Below are 20,970 nucleotides of genomic sequence, written 5' to 3' on the forward strand. Positions count from 1 at the left end.
ATTGTGCGTCAGGTTCGAACATGTATATCTGACACAACATCCTTTGTGAATAAATCCAACTCTACTGGCTCTAACCTCAGTCAGGACTCGTTAAGATCATATTGTAGCGGCATAGTTGGAAATATAAATTCATTCTTTATTGTGGGGCAAAATATATTTGAATGAACAAAAAAACTCCAGCACAGTAAGAATTTAAAAGAAGCAAAACTAGTTTGCATATCTGTTTGCTCAAACTCTCAGAGTGAGCATTTGCAAACTGATAGCCATTCAAGAAGTTAAGTAAACTGATGCAACATTAACAGATCATGACACTGACAGCACGACTTAACTAACTTTCCCAACACAAAATGACAAAAAGTAATACTATAGACAGGAAGGAAATAGACGAATAAGGCTTTTTTTTTTAAAACAAATTAATTAAATAGTTCAACTGATGACATAAGATGTAAAAGTAAGGTACAGATATTAAAGCGTTACGGACAAGCGTGCAGGCAACATCAACAAGCTACAAATGGCCATTTTATTTTATTGAGAAAAAACACAATGTCAACCAATCCTCTCATTTTGTCTAACGGTCCTGTTGTTGATTAATTATCATACATGCAAGCATTAAAACTGTCAGTATTGTAGAAGGGAGAAGTCCAGGTTGATGACAGGATATGCTGCTTGCTATTTTTCCGACAGTAAAGGATGGGTGCTTCGTTGGGTTGGGGGCGGAGCTCTTAAAAGCAGGTAGCAGTGTGATTGGCCAAACACTGCTACGCAGAGCTTTGGCGAGGCTGAAGCTACATAGCCCATTAGCCGCTCTTTCTCCTGGATAGAAAAAAAAAATTGTTCCTGGGGTGGCAGCAGGTTTTGGGCTTTACAAGGAAAGTGAGGCGTTGACATGGCAACGAGACTAACTGTCTCTTTTCATCGTTGTGTCCACGCTTCTTCCCTGCTCACATGGACTCAAACTCATCAATGCGCTGCTTGGTGTTGCCCTGGCGGATCTGGCGCAGGGTTTTGTACTTGTCTCTGCCTGCCCTGACGTTCTCGGCATGCAGCATGTCGTTCTGTGTTTTCTTGGTGTCATCCCGGGCCTCGGCCAACTCTGAACTCAGAGCCTGGACAGAGGCAAGAGACAGAGAGATGGGTGATGAGAGATGAGCAGCATAAGATCAGTGGTGTATAATTTGCTAGAAAAAAGCTTGGTCAGCTTGGGTCCTGTTTTCAACAACAGCTTCTTGTTGTTGTTGGTTGTCATCTAAGGCCGCGTTCACTGGCCTTAATGAACAAATGTTGTGTGCGGCACTGAAGTGCCTGGGAGTTAGGGTTAATAGTGTAATAGCTGAAGGTTTCCTACAACAACAAAGCACTCGCTATGCCTCGCTCGTCTTTCTTTTCTTTCTCTCTCTCCCCGTGAAATAAGCTGCCTTTAAGTGCGGTCGGAAACGTAGAAATCTATGAACGACTTATGGAAAACAGTAATTGTGAAATATAAAATCTACTTGTGCTGTGTTGGGGCGTTTAAGAACACAACAGGATGTCACACTAATGGGCCGTGTCATTAACACCCCCCCGCCCCCCCGCCGCACCACCCTGCGGAAAATCGCCAGATCACTTTTCTTGGTGTGAATGCCCACTTATCTTAGTGTTTATAAAACTCAATATAAATATAAAGCTCTACCTGTAGCTGTTTCTTGACACGTTCGTTCTTCTGCGCCTCAGTGATGCGTTCCTCCTCACTGCGGTGGCTGGTGACGCCATCGCTGAGGAGCTCGGCACTCGCCTCGGCGTTCGTTTCATCCTCCTCATCGTTTTCTGGCGCCGGCGGAGATGTCATGGCCGTCTTCAGCTCCTCCCTGGTCTTCTCCAGGTCGTCTTGTGCTGACAAAGCCTGTAAAGAACACACGTGCATACGTATGAAACAGACACCGACCGTTTACAGACATTAATACAGAAAGATATGGACAGATGCACACACATTTAACACTAACCACTAAAGACATACACACTCACAACTCACTGGATAGAAAAATAAAAGTAGAGAATAATGGGCCTAAACATATGTGTGTCACACACACACACACACACACACACACACACACACACACACACACACACACACACAGAAGTTTTGTTACTTTGAGTTGCCATTCTGATGCTTCATCTTCTTTTTTCCTCTTGGCTTCCTCAAGCAGAGCTATTTTGGCAGTGAACTCCGCTAACTCAGCAGCCTGTCGAAATAACACATGCTTTACCACCAGTGATTGAACTCAGTGTGGTGTCTAACCAACAGTCCAAAAACCAAAAGGTATTTTCGATTTACAATAACATGAAACATGAAAAATATTTGAAAAATTGGTAGTACTGCTTGATAAATGATGTCTTCTTTCATGATTTATTATTTGAACAGACAACAGTATTAATATCAGTTAACCCTGGACTATTCATATAATAAAATATAACACTGCTTGTTATAACTTTAATATACTGTATGTATAATACATTTAAAGCAAAGTGTAAAATGGTTTTGGTGGTATAAAAACAAGAATACCACATGTTAAATAAGAAGTAAATAAAAAAAGAATAAATACATGGAATTAAAAGGAAAGACGGATTTAATTGATGGATCTCAAGGTTTGTTGTTGCCACCTGAGTTCAAGTGTCACTTTCACCTGGATAAAAGCACTAAACTAAAGGAGTAAGTGTTGGCATAAGGAACCAGAGGCTGTGATTGATGTGTGAGTGCAGGTACCAGTTGCTCCTGGTTCTTCATCTGGTCGGCAGCCTGCTGAGCCAGTGCTGCCTTGGCTTCCTCCGCCGCCTGCCTCTCCTTCTCCAGCCGCTCTGCCTCCTCCTTTGCCCGCTTCCTCTCCTGCTCGAGCTCCAGCGCCTTCCTAGTCTGCTCCTCCAGCTCTGCACGCATACACATGTAAATATAAGAGTTACAGACCATCTTAAAACGTGTGGGACGTTTGTGTGATCGGTGAGGACAAAGGACATTACAAAGTCGGTATCCCAACGTTTCACAAGAGTTTTACAAATGACCTCCTAGGACTCCTCACATCCTCACTCTCAAGATCTGAAACTAAATAGAAGTCCATGCGCACATGCTTGATGTCGGTGCAGTCGTACCTTTCTGAGCTCTCTGTGTCTGTCCTTCGATCTGCCTCAGCCTCTCCATCAGCTCGTCCTTCTCTCGCTCTATCCGCTCCTTCTCCTTCTCCGCATGCTCGCGCTTCTTCTTCTCGTTCTCCAGCTGCGCTCTGTCCAAATAACCCAGAAAACAACCGTCACAAACCCAGCTGGTCCATTATCTGTTGATCGTTTGAAGTTATACACCATGAAAATAGTCTACAAGGAAATTCAAAGAATGTTTGTCTGGCCTTATCGAGACTTCTTCTCAGTGCCGCATTAGCTGTTATGATTTCATGTAAACGTGTTACCTGTTTTCTCACATTAACCTAGTTTATCTGTGCATGTAAACCTGCCGATATGCAGGATTAGTTTTTGTGACATAAGTTCAGGTAGTTCATGGGCACTCCTTGCTTACAATGAAAATAACATCTTCACTTGATGTTCAAATACAAACATCAGATCCTCTTTTCCCACACTAATCCATAGATATGGGACAACTTTGTAGTCTGTCTGTCATGTTTAATTCTCTTTGGATGTACTGATTGGTGTGCATATGCAAACACGTTTTTGTGACGCACTATATAGCATTTATAAAAACTGTATTACATTGTTTTATTTCTTGCTACCAACAGTAGAACGAGCTATGCTGTGTTTGTTTGCTTCTGCAACAGCAGCTCCTGCAGATGAGGAACAGCAGCTTGATTCTTTCAAAGCAGCACTGCCCCCTAGTGATTACAAAGCTTTATCAATAAATTGCCACTTCCAACATGAGCTAATGTGTGTTCATTCAGAACACCATGCAGTAGCCTACACACTGGGTGTGTACAGGGTTAGAAGAAATACACCTGGTGTGAACTGACCCATACCCCAACCAGCACTCTTCCATTTACTGTAAGATATTCAGGAAGCGGAAAACACTACATGAAGTGATTTAATTAACCAGTAAATGAGAGATAATGTACATACATATTCTGCTAAATGTAGTTTCCTCTTATTTACATTCCCTGTAGAAAATGCAAAGGACAAAGAAGAAACACAAATTCCCAGTTGTTGTGTAACTTATTTTTTACAATTAATACGGCTCATACTGAACTGTAGGTCTCTAAGCAATTAAAACCGAGTGAAGTAAGACTGACTAGATAAGTATGTATTGCATGTAAGGCTAAATGATAAGCTGACTAATTTAACAGCTAGCTCAGAGTTAACAGATTCATAGAACCGCATGGCAGTCGAATGAGAGCTAGTATGTTGTTAAATCAATTAAGAATAGACTCAAAAAAAAGCACACTGGAATACTGGAAACACAGGAGAATCAGAACTTCCAGCAGGAAAAAAAAATGGGAGATGGTGCTTCCGGACCAACCTATAGTCCTGAAAAAGGCAAAGCAGAGTGTATTGTACCTCTCCATCTGCTTGTGGTGCTTCTCCTCTCTGGCCTGAGCCTTCATCTGCTGCACCTCGATGGTGTCGGGCTTCCTCCTCCTCATGTACAACTCATGGTTTCCCATACATAATGCCAGGATGCGCTTGTTGATCCGCAACCGAGGGGCGTAGAACACAAAGTCCTGGGGAAGACACAAAGGACAGACATGACAGTGTTAACACATATTTCAAAAAGATAACCAATGACCAATCACACATCATTCCAACACTTACTGGAGCTTTCTTGTCGATGGGCTTGATGACAAACTTCTTGTCGTTGAAGGAAATGTTTCTGATCTCACTCCAGGGGAAGCCGATCTTCGGTGACAACCTGAGTGGAGAGATTTTTTGAATTAAAGATTAAAGTAGATGAAGATGAATCATTTACTTCCAAGCTCATTCACTTCTAAACATGTCCAACAAAAAAAAACTAATTTTAAATGTTGAATGTTGAATGATGTCTGAATGAAGCCTTTGAGGAGTATTTTGTTTTCTGTGTTCAGGTTGTTCATTAGCTGTGCTGTTCAACGCCAAAAGAGGGCGCTGTTGTCAAACCAATGCAATCCATGGGCCTCAAGGGTGCAGAGAAAGTCACACTTCATATTCCTTAAACTAGTTATAATAAAGCTACAGCAGTCCCCTTTTAATGCATTAAATCCCAGATAATATAGTGATATTTATGTCAATAGCAGATTTATATTTTCTTTTATACGGAAAAGTGCAACACTTGATGTATGTGACATGCCATTAAAGACAAAGGGGATAAAAAGTTCTATTTCATTGTTTAAGGCTTTATAGTTTCAAATCATGAATTTATTGATTGACGGTAATGTTGCCACTTAATACAATTTCATAAGAGATGTATTTCTCCAATTAAAGTCTATTGCAATCAAACTGTGTCTTAACTGCAATGGTGGATCAACCGTAGCTGGGAATCTTCCTAAAATAAACTGAAAGTGGGTGTTGTGGTTTAATTTTCTTCCTCTTTATTTTAAGTTTTCAGTTTTGTTGAGGTGCTGAACTGAACTAAGCTCAAGCGTTTGGTCTCACAATTCTTTAAAAGCAAGGAATGTCTACAGGCGACCCGTCGTCATGTGTTCCATATGTCAGCGTGATTATTTTCATTTTGTTACATTTTAATTACTTTTTTTAAATGTGTTCTTAAGGGTTAAACTATTCAATCATTTTCAAGAAGAGCAAAGACTTAAGTAAAATAAAATAATAATGTGCAGCACAACGAGGAGTTTTTGTTACTGCTAATCATCTTGGGACCCCTCATCTTTATCTCGTGACCCTTGAAGGGGTCCTAACCCCAAGGTTGGGAATCCCTAAAACCAAGCTCCGAGGGTAAACTGTGTTACTAATTAATGCTATGTGAGATATGAAACGGCAATGAATGCATCTAACTTCTTCAGAATGTTGCCACCCTATGTGTATGTGTGTGTGTGTGTGTGTGTGTGTGTGTGTGTGTGTGTGTGTGTGTGTGTGTGTGTGTGTGTGTGTGTGTGTGTGTGTGCGCATGCATGTGTTAGTTACTTGTCTTCGTGCTCATAGATGTTGAGTCCCAGGGCATCGACCCCCAGCCACAGTTCTGTGCCTTTCTTGTTTTTAATTTCAAAGTAGTTGACACCGTACATCTCCAAGTCCTGAGCTATCTTCAGATACTCCATCATTGCATCCTCCCTACACCCCCACACACACACACACACACACACAAAATACACAATACACAGGTAAATATAGGTGTCAATGTCTTTAAAAATCATAATCCTCAAACTTGGATTATACAGTGATTTCTCTTCTTTCTATCAGCCCGCAACAACACTGACTTACCTGAGCATGCTTCTGTGTTCCTCATGCCAGGTCTGTATTCTGTCCTCCCATTGTTCCTTTGTCAGCTTGTGTTGCTCCAGAACTCTACAGGACATGCACACACAAGAAAAATATGTAACGAAAAGAAGAAGAAAAAGAAAGAATAAATACTGCGATACTACAGAATGTTCTCTCTGTTGGCCAGTAGCTAGTCTGCTGAACTTCATCATGATCAGGCTGAGAGTTACATATTTAGCTACCATGCTAACAATGTTGTGCAGGATAATGGTGGGATCACAATGCAGGTAATTATGTGGTAACACAGTCATCTATGAAACATCACAACATGATGGCCAGGCCACACAAATGCTTTGCATCCGCCACAATCAGTGTCTGTGTGTGTGTGTGTGTGTGTGTGTGTGTGTGTGTGTGTGTGTGTGTGTGTGTGTGTGTGTGTGTGTGTGTGAAATGGTGAATGAGAGGCAAACTGTAAAGCGCTTTGTCAGCTAGGGCAGAAAAGTGCTTTATAAGTGCAGTACATTTACCATTTATGTAAATCAATGCAGTTTTCAAACTTTTAGGGAATAAATGATCTTAATTCAGGTCCTCACAAGTATTGTATAGTGGGTATGCACTGTACCGTTGTGGCAGTAGCCGGTCGGAGGCCAGGTAGCCGGGCTTGTTATTGTCTTTGTTGTAATCTCCGTACTTGGCCTGGACAGCGTAGGAGGCCACAAGCACGGCTGTCTCTGGGGGACAGTAGTTCTCATCATTTAGAATGGCCTCCTTCACCTGCAGAAAGGACACACACACACACACACACGCACACACACGGCCAGTAATAGCCTGTAGTTAGTATACAGAAGCCAAGGGAGAGATGATTAAGGTGCTTAGGCGATCTTTCCTGGTTAGATAAACCTTAGAGATATTATAAAAAGCAGCAGTTACATCTGTCAATATGTTGAACCGGAGTGAAATATTTATATTTCAAGAACTAATGGACATCATGAAATATGCTAGAGACATTAACAGAAAGTCTGGGAATCCCCAGGCTTTACAACTAGCAGGTATGGATTTTTACTTTTCCAGCACAGCAGAATAAAGATGATTATTGTTGTGTTATTGATGCTAATACAGATACAATACCTGAGTTTCTGCACTGATACCAAGAAGATACTTCCGTAGACACCTTACTTTGAGAAATCTATGCAAAAATATACTGTTTTCTAACTTTTGTTTCCCAAACATGAGATGCTAAACACATACATACATACAGTTTAAAATGAGCTACATTTCCATTTAAATGAGAAAATATCTGATCAAGAATAATTAAACAAGACATGCCATAAATTTAAAGCCAGCTTTAATTAACAATTGCCAAATTCTCACATTAAGACCCAAAATCCTGCTTACACATGAAGACAACAGCTGGAAATCACAGATCAATTTTCAGAATATGTCCACCGTGTTAGTACCATTTGGGTTGACCTGACCACCACAATATCTTGGAAGGCACAGTAATCTATCAGTTGTACAGTACCTGCAGGAAGAAGAGCTTCTGTGTGATCTCCTGGATAAGTTCCTCAGAAACATCTTCTGGGAAGAACTTTGCTCTGAACTTGAACTGCAGAGGATTCTCCTTCTTCACATCCTGCTGGGTCACCTGGAGAGAACACCCACACACGACATTTTATCTTCCACCCTTCACATGTTTTTACAGTACGTGAACTTATGAATACGGAGGAAATCAAACTATGTGTCACTGTCTTCATCCAAAACAAGATTAAAGCTACATTCATTAAACAAGATATTTTCACTGATGCTGGTTTTATGCACTTTGAATTAAAGATTCTGCCAAACAGAATATTGAAGTAAGGTTATACACACCAGTCTACTTCTAAGGCTTTCCAGCATTTAAGTCTGTTTTAAGATTTAAGACTGTTTACAGGCTTTCATAACTTTAATATCATGTTTTCATTTATCTGCAAATGCACAAATGATAAAAACAGGAATAAGGTTATTAAATAGAAGTGGCCCTTGAGTGGTTGTATTTCGGATCTCTCACCTTCTTGTTGAGCTTGAGCCATGTGACGTAGCCTTTACTGTCTGTGTACTGCAGGCCAAAGAACCAGACCTCCCTCAGACCCACCGTCTTCACCACCTGAAACGACACAAATGCTTTTCGTTTTTATCCGTTTACGGGATACAATTGGATTACCCTTGTCACCTGCAGTGAGTACTAGTACAAGACTGTCAATCGAGCTTCTATAACAAGCTTTGCACAAAACTCTGTGGGCAACTTTTTATTCAGAAAACAACAATTAAGCAATTAATATAAATAGAAGTCTCACATTTTACACTTAAAAACTTGTAGTTGAGAAATAAAATATAAACTATGTCATGTCATGTTTTTTACAGCTTTTGTGAATCACCGACTTTATTCTCTGCATTAATTGAAAACCCTGTGGAGATATCACTGGAAATCTGGCAAGGCAAACCAAAGCTCAATACTTTCAGGATTTAGGACTACAAGTTGTCATGCGATAAAGGCTGTGCACCATCTCAATGGTGTCATTTATTGACAGTAATTATACCAAGGCATCACAGTTAATGTCACTATCAAATACTGATGATTGAACTCTGTACATGCCATAGCTTTAGGGACAAATTGGCCTTGGTTTTACACACAGACCAAGGCTGAATAGTACACCAAAAATAAAAGGAAATCATCAAGTACACTGGCCAAAAGGATGTGAAAATCAGAACAAAGTGTACAGACCAAACATGCTATAACAGCTTTCACCTTCATGGGAAGACAACAAGATTTTGAAACCTGGCTGCAGGGATTTGCTCCCATTCAGCCACAAGAGCATTCGTAAGGTCCAACACTGATGTTGGGCGATAAGGCCTGGCTGTACAGTCAGGGTTCCAGTTTATTCCAAAGTTGCTGGATGGGGTTGAGGTCAGGGCTCTGTGCAGGCCAGTTAAGTTCTTCCACACCAAACATGGAAGACCATTTCTCTATGGATCTGGCTTTGTTCCATCCCCAAACTGTTGAAGCACACTATTGTCTAAAATATCATTGTCTGCTGTGGCTTTTACATTTCCCTTAATTGTTTCCAAGTTCAAATGTACATACAAATATGAGGACACAGTTGCCCACTTACTCTTTTATATATTTACATTTAGACTTAGTTATCTATGAATAATTGGTGTTGCAATAAAAACTGCACACACAAATAGTTAATTAACAGCAACAAGAGATCCTATCCCAAAAAAGAGAGAGAGAGAGAGAGAGAGAGAGAGAGAGAGAGAGAGAGAGAGAGAGAGAGCGAGAGCGAGAGAGAGAGAGAGTCCCTGGGGGGATGCGGATGCTTACTCAGACTCTGATGTGATTTACACGTCAGCACGATGGCACTCACTACCATATAATTAACTCTCACACACACTCAGACACAGAAAGACATGCCTACATAAACACAAACCCATGTGTAACAACATTTACAGGCATAAACAAATGCAACAACACACTGCAACACCCATCCAAAACATGTTGTGGTACACACACACACACACACACACACACACACACACACACACACACACACACACACACACACACACCAGTAGGGCTGGGAATGCAGTATGCAGGGGCAACTATGCGGATGCAGATTTAGATGTGAATATGGAATAAGAAGTGGAAGAGAGAAGAGGAAGACTGGCATCATAAAAGTGTGCGTTTGACCCATCAAAGTGATCACTTTCAAAGGCTTACGTGTTGGTGTTGGGTTAGTTTGATTAAAAAGCTTATTCTACCTCACTAAGGCCTTTAATCATTGTGTGTGTGTGTGTGTGTGTGTGTGTGTGTGTGTTTGAGTGAGATTATGGGTGTTTATATTTAGCTTGACAGCCTCTTTATCAATGAGCCCTCTCTGTACTGTATGTAACCTCCCCACACATGCAGTTAAATGATCACAGGGAGACGTGACTGTTTTCATCCCACAACACTAAACAGTGCTTGTGCACGCTGAAGAAATGTTGCTAGTTGAAGCTGATCGGTTTCATATGTATACTGAGGCATTGGCATCACGTTCAGTTTCAGTGTATCATGTATCCCATCTCACTTGTTCATGCTGCATTCAGTCTGTCCTCTTCAACTCATGAGCTACAAACTCCCCAAAATGTGGTGTATTCTTTTGGGATATGTCACATAATTTCTTTGCTCATGCTGGTAATCATTCTGTGTCTTTTTCAATCTCAATTCAATTTTGTGTAACATCTATTTTTAGTTGATGATGGACATTGAGTACGAAACTTCATCCACCACTGAGGTCTACCATTACTTTTACACCTGTCAGCTCACTCACTTGTTACCTTCTGTCTGCTAAAAGTCCCAAACCCAAAATTAATAAAAAAAAAAAAAAAACAACAGAAAAACAAAAGCAAATCAAAAATCACATTTCAGAAGCTAGAAGCTACAAATGTTTGGTGTTTTTTGCTGAATGATTAGATTTTCAAAACAGTAAATTCTCTGTCAATTACATAATTGATTAATCTCATGCCGCAATTGGTTAGAGTACTCATTGGGAGGTTTCTTTCAGAACAACCCTAGTCTATATCCATGATGTTCCACTTCCGGGATTGCTCCGGTGCCGCAGGAAATTCCGCCAGATGTCCGTTACCTTCCGCTTTCTTTGTATTGGAATTTTAGAGATTCTCAGATCTCTGCAGGGTAAATCCAGACAGCTAGCTAGACTATCCGTCCAATCTGAGTTTTCTGTTGCACGACTAAAGCAACTTTTGAACATACACATGTTCCACCAAAACAAGTTCCACCTGAGGCTATTTTGCAGCGGAACCATGGCTCTGTCCAGTGCTTAGCGCAGCCCATGAAGATCGTGATTGGTTTAAAGAAATGCCAATAAACCAGAGCACATTTTTCTCCGATCCCAGAATTCTGTACTGTGGACTAGCCAGACCCTCCTCTGCAGCGCTGTGGAGGAAGGTCTGGCAAAGCAAGACTAGAACAACCCCTATTCACAGAAAAACAATGATTCTTCAAAAGGCTTTATGGTTTTACAAAAGAACCATGGATGGTGTGTGCCTTTAACAAGCTGTCATATTTTGACTAACATGCTGATGTTTAGCAGACGAAAGGTTTAACATGTTCATCATCTTAGTTTAACCAGTTAGCACGGTAATATTAGCACTAAATACAAAGTTCAGCCGTGGCGAAAGAGAATGTCATTGGTTTATGACCAACTAAAGTATTGGACAAATTGAAATTTATACCTAATGATGTCACTAAATGGAAAGTCCGATGATCACCAAAGTTATTATAATTCACCCTGAGGTGAACATGTACCAAAAAACACTCCATGTAATAGTTGTTGAGATATTTCAGTCTTGACCAAAGTGGTGGACTGGCAACATTGCCCTCCTTAGAGTTAAAAAGCCAATTTCTTATTTGAATGGTCAACTCCAATTTTTGAAAGTATAGACAAACTGTTCTGGTATTTCTCTAAAAAATCTATTGTTGGGCTATTATATTTCTTGTATAGTATGGATGGGACTCTCTCCCCTCACACAGCAACACTTCTAATAAGACAGATGTATTGTTCCATAAACCTGTCTTGTACAGCCTTGAAAGCTTCTGTGTTTTGATCTCATACTATAAAGCAGAACGTAGATAAAAGACCAACAACAGAAAAAAAGAATTCTCTCTTTGATTCTGTCTTTCTCCCTCTACGTCACCACAACCCCAACAGCCCTTTAGAGCCTGACATGAAACAATGCTGAAAGCTGCCCTTTTACTTCCCAGACACACATTCACACACAGACCCACACCTTCCACCCAACACTTAGATCCACTGTCTCCTAAAAGCTCCCAGTTTAGACAAAGAGCACTTTGTGTGTCATCTCTGAACAGAACCAGTACCAACCCAAACCCAGCCAAGCACCCACTGGCACACACACGTTTACTTTCAGTATTGCTTTCCATTTGCAATGGATAACAAACGATGTGATTCTTCCAGCGGGTCACAGAGTTCACTTTGTAAAAACACATTTCTGACTGTCTACTCCCGTCCAGTGATACAGTAGATGTATTTTCTGCGTCCTTCCTGCTGCTGTAGAAGTGTTTGTCCTCACAATCTACTCAGGGATCATGGTCCTTGAAATAAAAAAAAAAACACACACACATATATATATATATATATATATATATATATATATATATATATATATATATATATATATATATATATATATGTTTGTGCTGGTATGTGTCTCTTACCTGGTCAAAAAGCTGTTTGCCTGTCGTGTTGGGCTGGATGGCAAACTCCAGCTCAGCGTCCATGGTGGTGACGCGCACATTGATCTGCAGAAAAGAAGAAAACGCAACTAAATAAATTGACCAATAAATAATGTATACATTAGATTTAGAAGAGACATTTTAAGACTGGTTGTGTGAAGACTTGGTCGCAATTTGAGAACTCGAGGAGGACCTTAAAACAATAAGGAGTCGCCAGCAGACGGTGTTACACACAGAGCCTTAAAGTAAGTTTGAAGTACTTAGGACCCTATATTTATACGTATTAGCCAAGGTCAGAGATGATCTCTGTATAACTATGTGCGATCAAGAGATGAAGCTCATTTTACTGCTGTGAGAACATTAGATTCAGTATGCACAGAAACATGATGCAGCATTGGCCCACACACAGGCGGAGCAGACATATACAGTATGATGCTTCACATGTTATGAACCTAGTGAACCTGTATGCATTTCAGAGCTGACACAGTCTTAGACAGTAATGTGGACTGGTGGAGAATATATAAATCCTGAAATCTTTTGTACAGAATAGGAGTCTGATTCATGATCCCAAATGTTGAATGGGGGGGGGGTCAAAGTAAAAGTAGGGGTAACTGATTTCATGTATATATGTGCACATGTTTGTGTATGTATGTATATATATGTGTATGTGTATGTATGTATATATATAATTATTATTTTTATTATTACTGGTTTTGTTTGTTTGTTCTGTCCATGGTTAAGACTCGGTTTGTATTGTAACAGGAAATGTCTCTGTATGTGATACGCTGAACTGTCATGCACCAAAGGAAAAAGCAATAAAAAACTTACAAAGTAAAAGTAGGGAAGATACAAAGCGCAAATTGACAAAATGTCCAAAGGAAATTACATGAAAGTGCTTAAGACTTTAAGTGTGAAAGGGCAAAACAAAGAATGAAATAGTGTGAAACAAATTAGGAAAGTGTGATGTAAAACTCTATGATAAAATGTAAAAGTTTAGCGAATAAGGAACAAACTCGGAATAAAGTAAAGCCTATGAACTACTGTTGACTGTTTGCCAGCTGTGTGTGTGTCCTCCTATCAGACTTCTATAAATACCCCCCACACACACACACACACACACACACACACACACACACACACACCACACTAACCATACCCCACACACACACAGTCCATATAAGGCACCGGCTGTTTATGCCACTCTCCTCCTTGTGCCAGGAAGCTGCTTTCACTTCACTTAATGAGGGAAAAGTATTAGGAAAACTTCACTTAACAGTTGCAGCAGCCTAGCCTCAACCACACATGAATTATAATTAAGTTCCCACTCATGAATTTTTCATATAAGAATAAACATTTGTATAATAAATGTATCTCGGAGATGAGAGAAAAGAAATCCAACTGGTTCTTCAGAGTGCAGGCTATCTGTACTTAAGCATTAAAGAGTTTGTACTTGAACAACCACAACCATTTGGAGAATGGGTCATTTCCTCTTTGGCAAGCCAATAAATGATGGACAAATGCATATGATCACATAACTGGATGAAAGGATGAATCAACAAGTGCTACAATATAGTGAATATCAAAGCAAATATCAAATCAATCCACCCCATCTGCTCTTAATCCAGAAACTTTCAATTTAGGATACATGTGTAATTTTCATGTCTTATTTCAAAAATAATTCAAAGGTTTTCACTTTTTCAATCTCTTCTTTAAAATCGTTTTTTTTTAAATAAGACATTGGGCTCCTACATTAAATCATGTAACTATTTTTCTCATTAGGTTGAAGTGACATCCTCTCTATAATTTTCTTTCATACATATTCTACATACAGTGCAATGGTGCAGGCTCAACCATCTGCAGCTGAACGCAACAAAGACCAAGGAGTTGGTGGTGGATTTCAGGAGATCTAAGCCACATAAGCTATCAGTCTCCATTGAAGGGGTCAATGTGGAGGTGGTCAGCACATATAAGTACCTGGGGCTACACATGGACAATAAACTGGACTGGTCAGCCAACACGGATGTGCTGTATCGGAAAGGGCAGAGTCGGCTTTGCTTCCTGAGGAGGCTGCGGTCATTCAATGTCTGCAGTAAGCTCCTCTGGATGTCAGTCATTGCCAGTGTCCTGTTTTATGCTGTGGTGTGCTAGGGAGGCAGCATTAAGAAGAGAGATGCTGGGCGACTGAACAGGCTGGTAAGGAAAGCTGGCTCTGTTGTTGGCATTAAGCTGGAGTCAACTGCAGAGAAACGGACCATGAGTAGGATGCTGGCGATCATGGGCAATGACCGCCACCGACTACACAGCACGTTCATTTAAAAGAGGAGCATGTTCAGTGGCAGACTTCTGTCACTGTCATGCTCAACAGACAGGTTGAGAAGGTCCTTTGTCACCAGGGCCATCCAACTCTTCAATACCACACAAAGGGGGAAGGGAGAAAAGGACTTTTCAGCATGAGCCTGTCTCTCTCAGCCCCTACCATTATATCACTTTGTCTGCTGTACACCTGACTGTCTTATAGGCAATATTAGCCCTCCTACACAATCTGGACTGTGGTCATAACATCTACATCTTATAACTTATTCCCTGTTATATATTGTTCTTAAAGTATATTATTTCGTTTCTTGTTTGTCAAGCAATTCTATTATGTTTACATTCTTGTCTTTTCATAGTCATAGTTAATATTTAATAATAAGCTATTGCACTGTTCAATCCCTGCACTGTTCACTTTTGCACTACCACCATTGCACACACTCTACCATAGCACTTTATCTATCTATCTATTTATCTTTCTATAGTATGTATATTTTTGATAATCTGAATAATGTTTTTAGGTTTTTTTGCTGCTCTCCCTGCACACTATTTCTGTCCTTTGATTTTAATCAGTGCAAAAAAACCTCAAATATAGGTGCATCATTTTTAATTATTCATGATGATAAAGAAATATGAAATAAATAAATAAATGTTTTATTGTCACTGTGGAGGCAGCAGTGAGGTGCAGTGCGGCTCAGCTGCAAAAAAGAAAAGAAAAGACAACAGTCGCAGGAAGATAGCTGGTATAGAAAGGGATTCTGGGAGTTAAGCAGTCAGGTGTGACTTTCAGAGCCAAATATGAGCATCTGGAAAATGTATTCAGGGCTGCGGCTTCATCAACATCCGTGTTAGTTTGAAGTGAAACTTGAATAATATTAACAGGTTTTAACAGTAATGAGTGGCATAAACTATGTTTTACAATGATACCTTCTGGGCCCTGTTCAGAGTACTTCTCTCTCTCACTCACTCACTCACACTCTCACTCACACTCTCTCACACACACACACACACACACACACACACACACACACACACACACACACACACACACACACACACACACTAGAGTATGCAATCACACATTTGTGTGTGTTCTGTGCTGCAGTAAGCAAACCCAGCGGCAGCGAACCAACCTAACACTGTCCTTAAATAACCCTAGAGAGTGAGATAAAAACTTGTAACCTGCCTTCGGGATAAAACCTCCGCATCAGTAATGTGTGTGTGTTTGACAGAAAGAGAGAGAGAGAGAGAGAGAGAGAGAGAGAGAGAGAGAGAGAGAGAGAGACAGACAGACAGACAGACAGATAGATAGACAGATAACGCCTGAGGTGAATGGAGTGCATCAATCATAAGAATCCAGCAGTCAGGAAATACAAGACTCACAGACAGCTCAACTGACCTGAAACACACACACACACACACACACACACACACACACACACACACACACACACACAGAATCTTGCAAAGATATAACCAGATATTTGGCAGTATTTGGCTTGACAAATGACTTCACGATTACTCTCATCAAAATTGTATCTAGTTAACAAATTGATTAATTGAGTGCTGGTGTCCATTTGTTCATGTGCGTGCGCGACTGTTCTTGTAATTATGAAAATCAAATGTCCAATGAGGGTGAAAGATTTGGTTGTGTGTGTTCTGCATTTGTTAGGCTCCAGATGAAGAAGAAATAGTGACAGTGGATGTTGGGAAAGCAACCATATGGTGGTGGTGGTGTGTGTGTGTGTGTGTGTGTGTGTGTGTGTGTGTGTGTGTGTGTGTGTGTGTGTGTGTCTCAGTGAGATAGACATCTGTGTGTGTGTGTGTGTGTATAGGAGTGCAGCCATATCGTGGCTTTACATACATGCACAATATACACACACAAGATGATAGTTGTCAGAGTACATATCATTGCATGTCATGTGTCTCTGTGTTCTGGCTGATAACGTTTCCAAAGCGACACCCTTGTGGCTGATTTTAATGTAATTTTCTAAAAGGGGATTTTAACACTTGGCAGGGTGACTAAGAGAGGATTGACCCCTCTAGAGGTGAGATACAAGCTGAACAGAGAGACAACAGAACAAAACCTTAAATTAAATTAAATTAGGCTACTTAAGGCTGCAAGTACCTTTACCAATTCATCTGATAATTGTTTTTGATCAATTGATTCATTTTTTTTGTCCATAAAATATCATAAAATTTTGATTTCCCAGAGATTAAAGGTGGAGTCTGTGATTCTAATCCAATACACTTAAATTCAGCGATTACAATATCACAGTTCACAGTTTACAATATCATGTTCTGTGTGTACGCTGAAAAATAATCCGGTGTTCATACACATCCCTGGCTCTGTAAATGGGAAACAAACCTCAACCTCAAAACCTCAAATGCTCAAACCGTGCAAAGGACAGGAGAAATGCCATTGATGTATAAAGAGAAAGGCAGTAGGAAGGGAGAGGGACGGTAAATCTGGCTGGCACATGCTAATGTTCTGAAGGAGCACCAATGGGGGGGGGGGGGCATATTTGGTTGGCTGTTCAAATATCCACAATCTTTCACTCAAAATTTCTTCTTTTGTCCGACCAATAGTCCAAAATATATATTACATTTACAGTGAAAAGCAGCTAATCCACTCAGCCTTGAGAAGGCTGAGAAATGTGTACAAAGTGACATACAAGACTAAGGTTTTTTAAGTTAAGTTCCCACTACAAAAAAATGGCATCTTGGATTTTAATATTTCACTGTACAAGCATTTCACTCTACAAGCATAGTGTCAAAAATACAGAACAATCTCTGTAGATTATGTTCACAGTAACCTAGATATACATTACACATACACTGCATATAATAAATACCTACTAAAACGTAGTTCCTTTTTTATTTAGGATGGCCTCAGCAAAAAACACAACGGATGAGGGTGAAAGGAAAAATACAGTTGTGGAAACACTGCAGTTCTGCACAGAGGTGAATAACATTTCCTTTGTGCAATGCAGTAAAAAAAAAAGGCCCCCTATTAAAAAATTTCACTATTGTCTGTGAGGGGAAGTGTTTCAAGTGTAAATGAATTTGTTCCTTTGTCTGTGCCTGCAAGAAATTTGACATGAGCGTTTTTAATTTGCAAGTGTGTGTGTGTGTGTGTGTGTGTGTGTGTGTGTGTGTGTGTGTGTGCGTGATTGATTACTGGAGCAGAAAGACACAGATACAGAAGAGAGCAACAAGTTGCTAGCTGATAGCTACAAAACGTTAGCAGATAAAGCAGCAGGCAGCAGTCTCAGCCTGTCCGCTGACCACAATCCTTTCTGTTACTGTTGCTGACTGCTACAGTTAAACTCTTTTTGGTCATGTGTCAGAGACATTAAATATATTTTTGTATAGCACATACACACAAGAAAAACTGCTACTATTGCTTGCAGTACTGCGCAAGTAATAAACTAGCTATATTAGTAATGATCACTACTGCCTTTACTTATGCTCCGAGTACTACTTTCATCAGTGCTTTTACATTTGTGCAGCTACTACTGCTACAAATAGTGCCAAGAAAAAAAATGTAAACTGAGGATAGCAGAAACAAATCAGCCACTTCTCCACAGAGGTGGTATACTGTACGGAGCCTGGCAGATCCGGGGCAAAATGTTCAATCTGGATACTGTAGAAAGCCTCTGCATGCAGTGAATTCTACAATATTTAACATACATGGCTGGACAAAATAGTTTGAGCGGCTGGTCAAAGTTTAAGTTAAAAGGTTTCCAAATAGTTTTCCACTTCAGCTCATGTTTATAGAGCAGGAACAGAAGCACTGTTGGTTTGTTTTAAACTAAACACAGTTAAGCAAATCTTGTGAATCGGCAGCAGAGGGATAACCTCAGTAGAACTGTTTAGAGGGTGGTTCCGTGTTTTAAACACTCAGGAAGCTCTGGTAAATATTTGGATGACATTCTTGAAATCAGTATACAACTAATCCAACAACTACTACTACTACTACTACTACTGCACAGCATGTTACCCCAATGCTAAGAACCTGTTGTTAACCTTTGAAAAAGAAAGTTTAACCATGTAAGAGGTGCTCTTTTATTTTAATGTTTATCAAAGCCCAACCCATAATTGGGCCTGGCAGGTTAATCAGCCGATATTAGCTTATCATTGATATATCGGTATCAGCGTATAAGTCAGCAGATAAGTAACAAGAAATTGTAGTAAAACTAAAATGTCACATTCAGTAGCTAAGAAGTAGCTACAGTTCTTTAATAACCTATTGTAAAAGGAGCCTTATCCAAATGTTTACTATGTGTTAATGACGTTAAGACGAGTATTGTTGAGTAGTGAGAGTAACAAACCAATATGTTATTTATTTTTTTAAATCCCATATACTGATAGTATATTGGCCTCAACGATCCAGTATTGGTCGGCTATAATGTTTATCTGTGGTGCCTACTTCTGCTTTTGCCCTGCACTGATTTAGGGCTGTCGTAAGGTCAAAACAAACAATGCAAAATAAAAGATGGTGTGGGATATTTTCCTTGCTAACACTGGTAGCCAGAACTCTCTTACATGGCTTGTTGTAAATCGTGGTTTTTTTTGGTGCAATTTCACACTTTCTTGACATGGTTGTTTTTCCTTGTTATCAGAAGAAAGGTTAGAAGATTACCCTCCTTCCTCTGAGTTTATATTTCAAAAAAGTTTCTGGCAATGACCTCCTACTAGTGAAACTTAGACATAACAACGAGAACAGGCTTTAATGAGCCACACAGCTATAATATACTGTGCAGCTTCCATAATCAATAGAGAGTAGATGTTGCCGAATATTATTTTAATAAAGAGAATAAGATTTATTTGGATTGTAGTTCCTATAATTACAGTGTTATGTACACATGTTAGCTGTGTATCTTGTGTTTTTGTACAGAGAATCTGGCCAAATCTTTGCTCATGAGGCTCTGGGTGTGCATATCAGTCTCATTTTAGCTGGCTGTGTTTACTAGCATCCTCCATGACTCCATGTTATTCAAAACAAGTAGTGACAGCTAAATAGTAGGCTAGTGTGTATAGGCAGAGGCTGCCCACGCAATACAGCCCACCTGTTGACTGTGTCTGTGTGTGAGAGAGAGACTCAGACAGCCATAATTAAAAGCTGTTGGTAGCTAAGCTGATTTATAGAGGATTTAAAGGCAACCAGGGCCATGCTGCCTTCTTCACATTTTCTATCCTCTGTTTTCCCATCGCCTAACGGCTGTATTTTCAAAATCAAGGAGAGGTATAGAAATTACGTGTAGGGATCGGTGGGCTGATTTGGATTGGAGTGGGATGAGTCAGCTTTGCCTTTGGGTGTGAAGAAAAAAATTACATCTCCAAGCAAGAATGAAGAATGATGCAAACGTAGTACCAATAACGCCTGTCCTTAAAGGAGCAGCCTTTCCTTTTTTGCTCTCCAATCATCCATCATTCACAGGGGCGCCATCACTAACAATTATTTCCATTATTGATTTATCTATAAATTTTTTTTTAAATAATTGATTAATTGTTGAGTCTCTAAAGTAGCAAGGTCCCATAGTTCAAGGTAGTGTTCTCAAATTGTTAGTTTTTTCCAACCAACAGTCCAAAACCAAAAGATGCACACTGCATGGCCAAAAGTATGTGGACACTCAAAACATCACACCCAAATGGAATATTTGGACATCTCATTTCAAAACTATAAGCACTAATCTGCTGCTATAGCAGACTCTACTCTTCTGGTTTCAGACTTTCCACCAGATTTTAGCCACCAAAATAGGAAAACCATTTCTTTATAACCTCTTTTTGTGCACAGGGGCATTGCCATGTTTAGGTAAAGAATTGTCTTCAATATCATTATATGTTTTTCCTGAATTAGAACTAATCGGTGAGGGCTGTCCACTTACTCTTAACCATATAGTGTATTTCTGTAACTCACTATACTATAAATCATGCTGAGTGTAGCTGTAGATATGTATGTACGTTTTATCCTGATGCTTTAGCGA

At 39.9% G+C, this 20,970-nt stretch overlaps 1 protein-coding gene across 1 annotated transcript in view; it reads right to left on the bottom strand.

Annotated features, from left to right (window-relative positions):
* Positions 1-115: 115 nt before the first annotated feature.
* The window catches only part of LOC144525548 (radixin), a 40,682-nt gene continuing 19,827 nt past the window's right edge, over positions 116-20,970 (bottom strand). Inside the window, exons 3-15 of the mRNA XM_078262475.1 lie at positions 12,653-12,736; positions 8,423-8,518; positions 7,898-8,020; positions 6,998-7,149; positions 6,379-6,462; positions 6,082-6,228; positions 4,780-4,876; positions 4,525-4,688; positions 3,121-3,251; positions 2,741-2,901; positions 2,127-2,219; positions 1,670-1,879; positions 116-1,106 (exon numbers count right to left, since the gene is read on the bottom strand). Coding sequence (XP_078118601.1) covers positions 942-1,106; positions 1,670-1,879; positions 2,127-2,219; positions 2,741-2,901; positions 3,121-3,251; positions 4,525-4,688; positions 4,780-4,876; positions 6,082-6,228; positions 6,379-6,462; positions 6,998-7,149; positions 7,898-8,020; positions 8,423-8,518; positions 12,653-12,736 — 1,707 coding nt within the window. The 3' untranslated portion in view covers positions 116-941. The remainder of the gene's footprint in view (positions 1,107-1,669; positions 1,880-2,126; positions 2,220-2,740; positions 2,902-3,120; positions 3,252-4,524; positions 4,689-4,779; positions 4,877-6,081; positions 6,229-6,378; positions 6,463-6,997; positions 7,150-7,897; positions 8,021-8,422; positions 8,519-12,652; positions 12,737-20,970) is intronic.

Source organism: Sander vitreus, chromosome 11 (assembly GCF_031162955.1).
Source record: "Sander vitreus isolate 19-12246 chromosome 11, sanVit1, whole genome shotgun sequence".
NCBI lineage: Eukaryota > Metazoa > Chordata > Actinopteri > Perciformes > Percidae > Sander > Sander vitreus.